General features: G+C 43.0%; 1 protein-coding gene across 2 annotated transcripts in view; it reads left to right on the top strand.

Annotated features, from left to right (window-relative positions):
• SPTBN5 (spectrin beta, non-erythrocytic 5) overlaps nucleotides 1-14,259 on the top strand; it is a 113,291-nt gene that overhangs the window by 48,935 nt on the left and 50,097 nt on the right. For both annotated transcript variants that reach the window (XM_080996177.1, XM_080996178.1), the window contains exons 31-35: nucleotides 717-827; nucleotides 1,221-1,400; nucleotides 3,811-4,014; nucleotides 4,338-4,487; nucleotides 14,154-14,258. In XM_080996177.1, the coding sequence (XP_080852303.1) occupies nucleotides 717-827; nucleotides 1,221-1,400; nucleotides 3,811-4,014; nucleotides 4,338-4,487; nucleotides 14,154-14,258 (750 nt within the window). The remainder of the gene's footprint in view (nucleotides 1-716; nucleotides 828-1,220; nucleotides 1,401-3,810; nucleotides 4,015-4,337; nucleotides 4,488-14,153; nucleotide 14,259) is intronic.

The raw sequence follows: 14,259 nt of genomic DNA, 5'->3' as shown, positions 1-14,259 counted from the left end.
GTGTGCTTCCCTTTATGGGGGAAAAACAGGCACACAACCCAGCCTCCAACCTCCAAACTATATGTGAATGGGAACAATATGTGCATAAGTACACCTGGCTGTTCTGACACATATACTGTGGCTTAGCTTTACATTTCCCTATACCATTTGGGACCAGGATGCCTGTAAGATTATCTCATCCCTTACATACCAAACTGGTTGATGTACACTGCATGAGGGGGCAGGGGCGAAGGAAGGCGTTGTGACACCCAGGGTGGGTATCGCTACATAGGACGCATGTGCAGCATCGCTATGTATGACGCATGCGCCATACGTAGCAACGCCGCACATGCGCTGTATGGCGGTTTGCTGCCTGCGCTTCTCCAGCGCCGTATGGACGGTGCCAGGATCCCTCTGTCGCCACCACAGTCGCATGTGGAGGATCCTCCATTCGCGGCTGCAGCCACGAGCAGAGGATCCTGTCACTGTCCGTACGGCACTGGAGCGGCGCCAGCAGCAAACCACTATACAGTGCATGTGCGGCAGCGCTACGTACTGCGCATGCATGCGACGGCGCACAATCGCTGTACTTAGCGGTTTGCTGCTGGCGCCGGGATCAAGATGCTTCAAGATGCTTCATAGGAAGTGATTTGTGAATGAAAAAACAATAATATATTTACACTTTGTTTCAAATAATCAACCCATTAACAGCAAGCTTCCCCATACTATTTCACTAGGAGAAGTCCAAGGCCATCCCTGATGACATTGCTAGAGACCTGGGTGGTGTACAGTCCCAGCTACGCAAACTTGCAACCCTCGAGCATGAACTGTCTGGGAATGAGCAACAGGTAAGATACATAGCAGTTCGCAGATGGCAATTGGAAGCCAAAGCCCATTCTGGCATCTCATAATTTGCTGATTATCTTGTAAGATGGTGCATTCCAAAACAATAACTAGACATTTGTAAAAATAAATAAATAAATTGATTGTCTTCCCATTTGCATGACAAAACTACTGCTTTTTTATTTTCATCAGACCTGCCACCATTGAGTTTATTGAATTTCTTGTTGTGAAACTAGAATAAAAACACTTCTTTGGGGGGGGGTTGCCCACTTCTCCACAATATGATTTCATAGTTGCGTTATTAGGTTAGGTTTTTCAAGAAGGCTGAGTATGAGACTCTCTGGTGCCCTCCCTTCCTGTGCATGTGCTATGGCATCCTCCTTATTCTTTTTTTGCAGCTGCAAGAACTGATTGATGCTGCAGATGGCGTGCTTTGCCGGTGCTCCGAAAGTCAAATGCAGGAGATACAAGAAAAGCAGCAGGCAGTGGTAGAGAACTGGGAGTCCTTGAGGTGCAAAGTGGAGCAATGCAGGGAGCAGTTGGAACAAGCCTGCAGACTGTACCACTTTCAAACACAGGTGAGCATTTCAGTGTGGTAGAAATTGAAGTCAATCTTTCATCAGACTCTTTCCACACTTCTCAATTACACACACAAAAACTAATTTCACAGAGTTAATAGGTGGGTGTATTAATATATCTAATGCAGTACAGTGGTACCTCGGGTTACAGACGCTTCAGGTTGCAGACTCCGCTAACCCAGAAATAGTACCTCAGGTTAAGAACTTTGCTTCAGGATGAGAACAGAAATCGTGCGGCGGCCTCGTGGCGACAGCAGGAGGCCCCATTAGCTAGAGTGGCACCTCAGGTTAAGAACAGTTTCAGGTTAAGAACAGACCTCCAGAACGAATTAAGTTCTTAACCCGAGGTACCACTGTAATCTGCATTAGGAGACATGTAAGGGTTGCTTAGGGGACAGAGAAGATCATGAGGCCTATACATGCTTATATCAATGATGCTCAATGCTTTTTTTCTGGGGGTATTCAAGGATATGCAGTACGGCACTTTTTTTTCAAATGCTAAAAGTGTGGCACTTTTTTATATATATTTTATTAAGGATTTTCTTGTTTTACAGAAGTGTAGTGCCACGTATTTTTTTTTCATGTAACATTTTTACAAATCCGTTTCATTTGTCAACACAAGAAATACAAGACAAACTAGAAGACACCCAAATGCCCTGGTTAACACAACACCAACTACATGCCCTCTTAAACAACCCAACAATAAAATCAGCAGCAACTAGGCACCTGACAACCTTCGAAAACCTCCTCCTAACAACAAAGGGAAACGGTAAAGGGACAGTATCCGCAATATACAAAATACTACTCCAAAATCCCGCAAATCCCCTAGACGCAATCAAAAAACAATGGGAGAATGACATAGGCTATGAGATTAACCCCACTCAATGGACCAGAATGTGGTCTAAACCCCCCTTTAAATCCATATCAACGAAAAGAAAAGAACTCACACTGAAACTCACCTACAGGTGGTACCTAACACCAAGGAAACTAGAGCTAATACACCCAGGAACCTCACCAAAATGCTGGAGAGGGTGCACCTCCACAGGCACATACCTCCACATGTGGTGGGAGTGTCCCAAAATCCAACTATTCTGGACAACAGCCATACAAGAAATATGTAAAATAACTAAGCAAGTAATAGACATCACCCCAGAATTGGCCCTACTAAACATCTTCCAAGACAACAATGCCCATTTACACCACAAAGAACTCATAACCCACCTGCTCTCAGCAGCCAGAAACACCATAACCAGACACTGGAGAGACCTGTCAGGAGTAAGCATGGACCAATGGTACCAAATAGTATGGGAAACAGCCCTACTAGAAAAAATTAACTAATAAACTGAAACTGACACGGGGACAAACAGAAGAAGACACCTTCACCCCGTTATGGCTCCCCTTTATCACATACACAGCCCAACAGGACAATGACAATAATCCACCGACAGCATACAAATCAATAAGTGTGGCACTTATTGTAACAACTTCCTGGTGAGTACCACCACTTTTTTCTTTAAAATACCCCCACCCATCTTCCCTCCCTCTACCACCCCTTTTTTTTTCTTCTCCCCCTAATGTCTCAACAAATGAAACGGATTTGTAAAAATGTTACATGGAAAAAATACGAGACATTACACTTACTTCTGTAAAACAAGAAAATCTTAAATAAATCAATCAATCACTGGTGGTGCTCTATAGCAAAGGAAATGCACTGTTTGGCCTCTGAGAACAACATGCAAGTGTTAGACAGGCAGTCAAAGGTTGCACACCAGTGGCAATCAGTAGAGAACACACATTCATATGTATACAGAGAAAGAGACGGATGGACAAACAATTTTCATAGAGCAAAAGTCATCCCCTAGAAACTTTAAGCGGATCAGAAAAGAAAATTGGATGATTTATTCCCACAATTGCAAACAGAAAATCCCAGAATATCACTGTAAAAATACAGAGAGGCACTTCTTGCATATTGTTTACCAAGGTGTGTGTTCTATGGAACAGCACGTCATGACATTAACATGGGTGTTAATCCATCTGCAAGAAGTATAGGAAAACCCTTTCCTAGTTCTGGCTTCAGAGAAACTGCAAGAGCATACTTTGAGCAAAACAGAGTGACCACAAAAGTTCCATGGAAAGAAAGGGATGTCTGTTCCCAGCAGCAGGCTATGAAACTCTCATCAGTGCCACAAGCAGCCACAGGTGGCTTATTCTAGCTGTCATTTTCATTTCCCATGCATTTATTCAACATTGCCAATCCAAGCTATGGTGGTTAAATCGTACTTGGGAGTAGACCCATTGAAATCAATGGACTTCAGATACTCCCATTGTTTTCTGTGGGTCTGAGTATGGCACAGGTGGATGCAATCCATAATCCTTGACCTTCATCTTTTATTTTTGTCTTGGCTTTCAGGCACGAGACTATTCCTCCTGGGCATCAGAAATGATGAGAGAAATGATGATGGAGGACAAAATTCGAGACATATCTACTAGTGATCTGAAGCTGACTCAGAACCAGCAGCTGTTGGCAGAGATTGAGGCCCGTGATGACATGTATGAACGGGTGCTACAGCTAGGACAAGAACTGCTGCTGGAACAGAAAATGCCAACGAAAGACGTACGTAGGCATAATGTGGACTCATCATCAACACACATTGCTCACCAGTGTTTCTAGAAGTTGCCTTCCTACCCAGTAATCCCTTTTGTGTATGTGCTGCAATTAAACAGCTGTGAAGATATAATCATGATGACTGAATGTTCCTCAGAGGGAAAATGGGTTACTGAAACATATCCAGATCCGGGTTTGTGAAAACAGACAGTTGTTTCCTTTTTATCAAAATCTTGAGCCCTAGTAGCATAGCCAAGTCTGACACATAACAAGCATCACTCACAGTGTTTTGTGGATTATCATGAACATTTTCTGTTGTTTTCTTATATCAGATCCAAGGCACATTGCAGGCACTGTTGGAAGAAAAGGACAACGTGTACCGCAAGTGGGCAGAGAAGAAGGCATGGCTGGAGAAGATCCACCTTCTGCAGATGTTTTACAGGGACTGTGAGCACCTAGAAAATATCTCAAACTCACAAGAGGTAGGTAAACGGTGGCAGTATGATGAGATGCGAAGAAGAGCTGGATGGGGCAAGCCTTGTCATCTCCCTTGTATATACATACACACACATGCTTGTGGTGGCAATGTTGGACATAAAACAGCAGAATCTCGTGGTATCTGAAAGACTTAACAAATTAGTCACACAGTGTATAATTATGGAATCCACTCCATCAATAAGTAGGGATGGTCACTAACTTGGATGACTTTAAAAGAGGATAAGGCTATCAATGGCTGGTATCCACAATGGCTATTACTTACCTCAGAGGTAAAGAACCTCTTCTGGCTGGAGGGTCAGATCTCCACACCCCTGGCAGGTGGGCAGGGCTACTCATCTTTCAATCATTACTTGCCCCAAATAGCCTAGTGGGCCAAAAGGGAGGCCTAGTTGACCAAGCTTGGCCCACAGGCCAGAAGTTCCCCACCCCTAGTGCACCTCCACTGACCAAGGCACCATGAGCACCAATAATAATCAATGCCTAGTCATCATCATCATTTTATTTGTATGCCAACTTTCCATAGTTGAAACTATGCTCAAGGCGGCTTACAACATGACAAGATTTACATAATTACAAACATAACAGAAGTCATAAACAATAAATAAAACACATCAAAAAGTACACAACCAAATGGAAACAATTTCCATGTAAATCATAAGATCTAAAACTAAAGATACAATAATAATATCAATAACAGCAACAAGCTCTCTCAACTCCCCGTAAACAATACTCCAGCCCAAGAATCTGTTTAACAGCCTCAGCTTTTGTAGCTGGAGTCAGTCAGCACTCCACTCTCCCAGCCCAGATGGGAAAGGGCCAGCAAGGCAGGGTGCAGGTCTTCCAGGGCTCACAGCCAAGATGGTCTCATTTAAAACAGCACAGATAGAAATTAAAAACAATTTAAAAGAGGAGCCCTCTCTGCTGAGCAGCAACTGCAGTCCTTGTGAAGCCTGGCAAGCCCCGCCCCAAGCCAGGTGGAGAGAGGCAAGGGCAGGGCCCTTCAGGCCCTCAGCAGACAGTCCTCCTGGGCAGCAGGGGTCTTGAGGGCCCCGTTGCCTTTAGCATAAAGCTTTGGGGCATTTATGCCTCAGGAAACTTAACACAACTACAACTCTGGAAATGTTGAATCTGACAGGCAGCAGTTGCCTCATCCAGTCTAGCACCATCCCTAGAAGGAATGGGTCAAGGCTCCAATTCCTAAGCATAATAACTTATGTTGCACCTATGCATACACTGAAATCAAGTCCTTGTCCCTGAGACAGAGGAGCCACTGGAACCTCAGAGGATTAAGCTTCAGATGAAGCTGCCTAGGGAATCCTGTTGATTCCAGCTCACATAATCTGTAGTGGAAGTGGCCCAGCAGTGGCTGCAGGGCTCTGCCAGTGAAAGAATAGGAAATCGCCCATGTTTCACCAGATGCCTCTGGTTGGGCTGCATGAGCCCCACTGTTCCTTGCCTTTTCTCAGCCCTTAGAAAGTTATGCGGAGCCTGCAGCCCTCCAAATGTTTTTGGAGTGCAGTTCCATCAACCCCAGCCAGCATGGTCAGAGATAATACACCTTGTAGTCCAGCAACTTCTGGAGGACCACATTTTCCCAAACCCTGCCTTAGCAGAAACAGCATCCCAGTGATGGTTAAGGGCAGACTGTCTCTAGCGAATGGGGGAGAGAAAATTGATTCAGTTTGCATTTAGAGGCAAATGTATCAAATTCAGACTTTCCCAAACAATATGAGAACCAAAACACAGCTGTCCTTTGAAATTTGCACTTATCCAAATGTTTCAATGAAGTTCTCCAACCAAACAATGTTTACAAAAATACATATATTAAGAGAAGGCGTGCATAAAAATAGATATATTAATGGTGTCACACTAATCGGCATTTACTGATCAGGCTTAGCCAAGAACTTACCTTCAAATGCAGAGTGTTTATTAGATAAAATGTACCTTTTTATGATTCACAGTGGGTGGTGACTTTGAAACCTACTACATCTGTACGTAAAAGTTTTCACTGGGTTCAAAGTGAAGTTTTCCCCTCGGGCAAAACATCTGAGGAATTTCGGAGGAAGCCAAAACAGTTCTGATAAAACGAGAAACATTTCTTAGAGAAACGTTTGCACATTCCAGACTTATAAATGTGGAACGTTTTATGGAAAGTTCCTAAACAGTTACGTACTAAGGATGTAATAGTGCATTTGTTCACCAATGCCATGTTTTTTCCGCATTCTCATCTATTTATTCTGTTGCTAATGTATTTAACATACTCATGCCATTGATGCCATGTTAATACAACTCACCATGTTGGACCTTTGCTGCAAAATGCAATGAACGCATGGTGTATCACTTATAACCCTACTTTTCCATTAGCACTACCTCTGCCTAGGGAATGATGAGGAGTTTATAGAACTTGGATGCTAAAGAGGACTCACCAGATTCAGTTTGGATCATGACCCAGATTGGTCTGGTTAGTCTAGTCTTATTGTGAGGGTCTCATTACAAGATGGTTTGATAGCTGCAACACTGTCTCTGTCAGGTTTATTATTTTATTTTCATTTTACAAACCTGAACTTTTGAATTGGATTGGAACCCCCCATGATACTAATGCTATTATTTGCTACATTATGTAGAGAACCTTAATCTAGTCATTAGACTTGCTGAGTTGTGCTTCTCATCTCTCTCATGGGGACCTTGCCACCCTGAGATTATTGTTTTAAAGAGCCTCAGGGCCCTCTGCCTGGATTAGGATAACCCAGTTAGATGAGGATTAACCTTTTCCTTCCTGACAAGAATCCCCGCAAACTGCTACTTACTTTGGGAAGGAAAAGTAAAAGGTTAAGGGACCCCTGACCATTAGGTCCAGGCGTGACCGACTCTGGGGTTGCAGCGCTCATCTCGCTTTATTGGCTGAGGGAGCCGGCGTACAGTTTCCGGGTCATTTGGCCAACATGACTAAGCCGCTTTTGGCGAACCAGAGCAGCGCACGGAAACACCGTTTACCTTCCCGCCGGAGCAGTGCCTATTTATCTACTTGCACTTTGACGTGCTTTCGAACTGCTAGGTTGGCAGGAGCTGGGACCGAGCAACGGGAGCTCACACCATTGCAGGGATTCGAACCGCTGACCTTCTGATCGGCAAGTCCTAGGGCCACCCTTCTTTGGGAAGGAAGCAGCTATTTAAACTGATAGCAGCGGTTAGCTACATCACAAAGTGAAGATAACACGCTCCAGGACTGGTGAAAGGAACTGATGAGGGGTAATGAGAAAGTATGAGGCCCTAGCCTTGGTCTCACACTGGTCTCCATTGAGACCTCACTAGGACTGCATTCTCAGGATGCTAGACATTTGCCAAGTAAAAAAAATGTTCTTGCACAACTGAAATTGGGGGAAGGGGAACCAGTCCTGGTTATATGACCTTGACTCCCCCCACCCCGTCCTGCCCCCACCCCACATTAGAAAGACCAAGTTGCATTTAAATATTTGCATTTTCTCACTGCATCCACAAAGGTTTCAGGTGGAACTTCCTAGTTACTTTTAGCAGAAAGGTTGATAGTTTTGGTTGGCTCAAGTGATCCTCTTTTTGAAAAACATTCTTACTCGGCCGTGTGCAATTTGTCATTCTCTGTATTTTTGGTAGGGGGTGTTGATGGTGTCACAAACACAGTCACATGAATGTGAATAGGGTTTTTTTTAAAAAAAAAATAATCACTGTAGATACAAGCAGAGCCCAAGCTGTTCATCATTTTGCACGTGGGCCGTGCTGTGCATACCTTGATACAGAGGCTACCCCTGCTGTGGTGTATAGTGAAAAGCATTCAGCAGTATTCTGAACGAGAACTTTTCTCCATTCGTTCCCTGTGCCAGTGTGACGGCATTGACTGTGTGCCAGCATCTTAGGTTACATCCAAGTTACTTAAGCCTTCGAAGGATTTCAGCAAGGTTTAGCCTAGGATTGCTTAGTTCTAAAGTAAATAAGAGCACATATGGAGGAAATTAGGCAAACATCTATCTTTTTTATTACTGACTTTCTGGTGTGCCATTACTTGGAACGGTTGTAGGAAATTCTTCTACGACCTGTTAAACAGAGATCTTGCTATTCTGAGTGCAGATAGGCAGTGACTGAGAGAGGGAGAGGAATACAGCTCTCTTGCTTTTAACAACAGCAGAGCTGTTACGATCTGCTGTTCTCAAGGCAATGGAAGTGCTGGTGAGCTAGGCGCTTAATCCGTTTATCTGGAGAAATTGTAATAAGGTCAGCATCCATCTTTGGATAGCATTTCTGGTTTGACTTCTGCCTCATCGCTACTAGTTTAGAGACTCGTTCTCGTTCATCTCTCTGTCTGCTTCCTACACTCTCTTGACATGCTGCAAACAGGATAAATATTGCCAGTTGTGCTGAAGGAATACTGCTTCTCCTTCTTCATTCAGTTACAGATTCTGTATCACTTCTTTTTTTGGAGAAATATTTATTTGCTCTTCACCTCTCCTTCACACTCAAGAGAGAATGGAAATTTCCAGTGCCAACAGAAAAAGGATGAAAAGTGTGTTTTAAAATACAGAGCACAGAAGCGTCTCCAGCTTTGGTCTTCCGAATTTAGGATTAAAACTGCAGGATGTCATGCCCGGACCATCGCAGCAAGACTTCGACCACACCCATCTATATTTCAACTGTGGAAGTTATGTTGTCTTCCAGTCAAGTGACCCCATCGCTGGCCCCCAAATCAGCTGTCTGGGGCAGCTCTTTCCAGAGGATGCCACCAGCAGCAATTTTATCAGACTCAGCCTGGTATTTTCCAACTCATTCATCACCCGCAGATACCTTGCCAAGAAATGACATCTCACCGTCTCACTCGCTATCTTCTGAGGTTTACAGCTCTAGGCTGGATATAGTCTTGGCACATACAGATACGGGGAATGGTTTCGGGAAAGACAACAGTTGTGTTAATCCTCCTGGCATCAAGTCGGCGTGCCCTGCACTTCACAGAGATCCTCAGTACAATGGTTACAGTAGTGGTGGTGCCCAGTCATCGCTCATCTCCAGCAAGCAGTGCTCAGGATGTGACTGGAGTGCTTGTCATTCTTCTCCTGATCACACTGGTTCCATGCAGTTTGCAGTACCTTTCCCACCCGCTGCTGCTTCCAGAGCTCTACCATGTTGGACATCACGTCTGGATGTTTCTCTGTGTGCAATTCCATCTCAGAGCAAAAAGCTACATACAGCTCTGACACCTTGTAGTTCAGAGCCGCCAGTACGGCATGGTTACAGCCCGTGCAAAGCTCAGCTTCCAGATCTCCATGCTTCAGTAAAGCTTTATATTTCAACTTGCAGTATAGCAGTAAAGCCATTTAGGACTGCTTCTCAAGCGAGCAGCCATGGTTATTCCAGTCTTTTTTTACCTTGTCGAAAAAACATGTCGTCAGCATCTTCCAGTCTTGCAACAGATCCTCAGATGACCCATCAAGCCATCCCCTCAAGAAGCTCTGCAGATCTTCAGATTACACAGCTTCATGTCACCTCCACGGCTAAGTGCCCTGGTCTTCCCCAGCAAACAGTTTCCAGAGAGATATGGTTATCTCCAACTACAGTGTATAAAGGAGATAATCCTGTTGGCAAAAGGACTGTTGCAAATGCACATTTAGATCCTGATTTGGTTGTCTTTCAGAACCGTCATTCAACCAGCAAAGAGTTTGGGAGGACCTCCAGCGCTAGGATAATTCCAGATTGCCATAAGGTTTCCAAAATAACCCTTATACTTGCCACCCCTTGGACATCCTTCCCTATTCAAGTGATAAAGGAATTCAGGAAAAGCCCAGCTCCTTCGGTCTTCATCAGAGCATCAGGTTCAAACACAGGTGTTCCAGCGTTCCAGACAGATTATATTGGCTCTGGCTTCTCACTGTCAATAAACCCTGTTTGCTGTCCTGAATTCCAACCTTTGCAACAATATGATGCGAATTCACAGTCAAAACCTTCCAAGGAGCCAAACACTATAAGGAATGTGGATCAAGATACACTTGTGACAAACATGCAGGCACGTACAGCATCCCGCAGAACTGGTGAGAGTGCATGGTGTCCATCTATCTCTGTAAAAATTGCTTCCTTTGGAGCTGGGCGGAGAGTGGTGAAGATTTCCATTCCATTTTAGAAACCTATGAAAACAAGCATAACCGTGATTTTTTATGTTTAATTTGAATTTAGTATCTGTTCAACTGTTGTTCTTTGTTGCTGTTGCTTTTTTCTGGTAGTGGTGAATAAGGCCGCCCAATGTAATTCTGTTTTGTTTTCCTAAAGTGGAGTTATTTGTTTCTTCCTATGAACAGCGAGACTGTGGGGGCAGATTCATTCCTTTCTTTAGATAGGTTTGTCTGTGTTCCTAATTTTAGATGCTAACTTGTCAATTGCTGCTTGAATTTTACTTCTTCTAGCTTTCACCAGGAACAAAACAAATGTGGGTTGTAAGAACGACCCAAAAATATGAGTTTTAAGTGAAACAATTTTGTGTGTGTTTGGTTATCTCAAAACTCAGCTCATATGGCTGAATTTCCCCTGACTAAAATGTGGCTTGAAAGCTGGCTGGCTACTGACAGGCTCTCTCATCCCATCAGTTTCTGGTTCTGCCAGATTCCCATTAAATGGTATAATCGAAAAGAAGTCTGGAGGCTTTAAAAGCTAAAGTGCTTGGGAAGTTTTCTTTTTCTTTCTGTATATGCTATATTAGCCTGTCAGCCAGCTGAAGAAAGGGGTGTGTGACCTGAAAACTGGTCATTATATCATTGGTGGTGGTGGGTAATCTATATCACGCTAATGTCATTACTAGCCTGGTTGATGGGGGTTATTATGAAAATTTAAAAAGAACACCACCATTTTCTTTTGCCTGCAAGTGTCCCAACTCCTTGCATATAAGCTAGCATATTGGGAGCTGGAATTTAAAAATAGATAGCAACCCACCTATACCATTGGACTCAGAGTGGCTGCCAAAAAGGTTCAGGATTCAGCTAAAACCTGTTGAAAAGCCCCAAACCAAAAGACATTTCTACTCATCCATAGTCCATTGTGTAATCTCATTATGTTTGTCATTGCTTATGAAAAAGGTTGTTTCGTGTGTGTGTGTGTGTGTGTGTGTGTGTGTGTGTTTTGGGGGGGAAGGATCACCTGATTTTTCTTATGTCTTTTTTCATAATGTTTTCATAGTGAGACTAGCAGAGAGGCAAAGGGTAGAATTTAATCTTAGGTCATGATTCTGGGGCTCTGCATTCTACATCTCAATACGCAGGCTCAAGATGCAAGCATCTTGACATTGCCACCATGCCATACCTTGCAGAATATTTCATTTTCCTAGGAAAAATGTTTCAAAAATAAATGTTCTTATGATGACAGAAAAATGTGACTCGGCGTGTTTATTAAAACCTAATTCTGTTGTTGTGGTCCCTGGAATGGAGCAGGGAAAGCCCTGCTCCATAGCCAGATGCAAACAGCTGTGCTACATGAATGGATGCAGGGAAAGCGGGAAGGAAGCGGAATCTCATTCACTACCCTGTCCCAATGCTCTACACATTCATATGACTTTGTGCACAGAGACCCTAAAGGCATGCAAGTTTTTATGCAGGTAGGCTTTCAGTGTAGGGTCTGTACCCTGAAAAAATAGAAGGGCATAAACCCCATGCCCACAACATATGTGCATACAGTTTATACACTTGCAGGCACTTGTGTGGAGTGTTAGGACAGGGCTGACACACAGGACCAATACATGTGTTGAGTCACCACTCATCGTTATTTGGAAAGCGCACATGTTTATTCCAGACAAGCACATTATAATCTTACTCAGCTTGAGATAAAGTGGCATCTGAAGACCATGAAAGTGGGGGGCAGGGGGCGAGTGGGAAATCCCATTTATAATAATGTGTAAAGTGCTGCTCTGTGAATATTTGTTGCATTTCACATCAGCTGGATAGATATGGTGCAAATATTATTTCCGTATAGGAAAATGGCAACATGTTATGCAGTCTTTAATCATAGGTACATGCTGATGTGGATATGTTGTGGAAGCAAATTTTAGTGTTTTATGGAAATGCTTTATTCTGTAGTTTAATTTTATTTTATGTTTTAATGCTTATATTTTAAAGCTTATTTAACTGATTTTTATGTCAGCAAACTGCTTAGAAGCCTATTTGGGGACTAAGCTGTATAATAATAGTAATAAAAACACACATAATTACATTTTAAAAATGCATCTAACAATATCAATATGTGCCTTATTCCACCCTCAATCTGATATAATACTAGATCTGGTGTACAGCTCCTGAGTCTCAGTGAAGTCAGCAGGACTGGATTCCAAGTGAGCATGCACAGGATCTAGCTGAATCCGTTCCTGTTATTGAGGACAACTTAGTAAATACATTTTTCTGCATGTCATCAACACTAGCTAGATTTATTACTGCAGACTTGCACAACCTGTGGTCTGTATCAAGCCGAATGCAGCCCACCAAGCATGCATGGCTGGCTGCCACGGATTCAATAGATCCCTTGTTTACATTGCATGCTGTTAGGGAGTGCAAAAAGCAGACGATATCAAGAGGAGCATAATATATTGCTGATGGACTGCGTTCAACTTGCCAGGCCACAAGCTGTATAAAACTGAGCTACTGCTAATATAGCTCATCTTGTTTTGACGCAATTGTGGTCAAGCAGAAGCCATGCAATGTTTAGTAACAACAGAGATTTGACAGCATTCAGGGTGACATTTAAAACTCCACAGACGTATAAAGCTGGTAGCGGTTTAGTTTTGCTTAACTAGACCAGCAGTCCATCTGCAATTGACTTTTCCGCATACAACTGGAGTTTTAGATGTAGAACTACAAAACATCAGGCTCCAAAGGACGCTTTCATACTGCCATACTTTTGGGTCTATCACTCATACCTTCAGACAGATGCTGTTATGCATCCTTTGAGTCATACGAGTTCAACTTCATGTCCTATCACAAAAGAAAGCAGGCAGACTTTGATAAATGGCAGCAGCTAAATAGCATTTTCAAACAACAAATCCACTACTGTAACTTCCAGGCATCCAGATTTCCCTGAGCAAGCACTGCAGCTAGAATGGCCTCACTGAGTGATTGATTTGACTGATAGTGCAATAAATATCCACAATCTTAATTTTATTTTTAAAATATGCTTTCAGCTTTGTTAATGAATACAGCCTGATAGCTTCTCACTCCTCAACATTCCTTATCCCTTGAAGACATTTTAGCCAAAAGACAGAATGTAGTACAATGACACCTTACCATCTTACAACCCTTTTACCGCCTACTGCTATTCCACTGCAGGTGTGATTTGAAGAATTATGCCTTTCCATTAATATGCATCTCCATGCCAGCGTTCCACTGAGTGATGAGAGACATTTCTTGTTCCTCATTTTAAATAGTCTCAGAAAAGATAGGTTGTGGGGGGTTTTCAAGGAGTACCCAGATGTTCCTACTCTTTCAATGGATCGGACAAACTATGTATGTTCTTTAGAAAATATATAATCTGAGGTTACTGGAATCTTTTGAACACCTAGCCTTTGGTGACACACATTCAGGGAAGTAACAAGATATGTCTCAATAACTCCTTGATCAAATATAACAATCTTAACCAAAAGTGATTTTCATTATTCACAGACATATTTGAAAAGCAGTGACTTTGGGAGCACAGTAGATGAGGTGGAACAGCGGATCAAGAAACACGAGGCTTTTGAGAAGCTTCTGGCCTCTCAGGTTGAAAAGG

This window comes from Podarcis pityusensis (genome assembly GCF_964106645.2).
Source record: "Podarcis pityusensis genome assembly, chromosome: 1".
Taxonomy (NCBI): domain Eukaryota; kingdom Metazoa; phylum Chordata; class Lepidosauria; order Squamata; family Lacertidae; genus Podarcis; species Podarcis pityusensis.
This window is presented reverse-complemented; position numbering and strand designations above follow the sequence as displayed.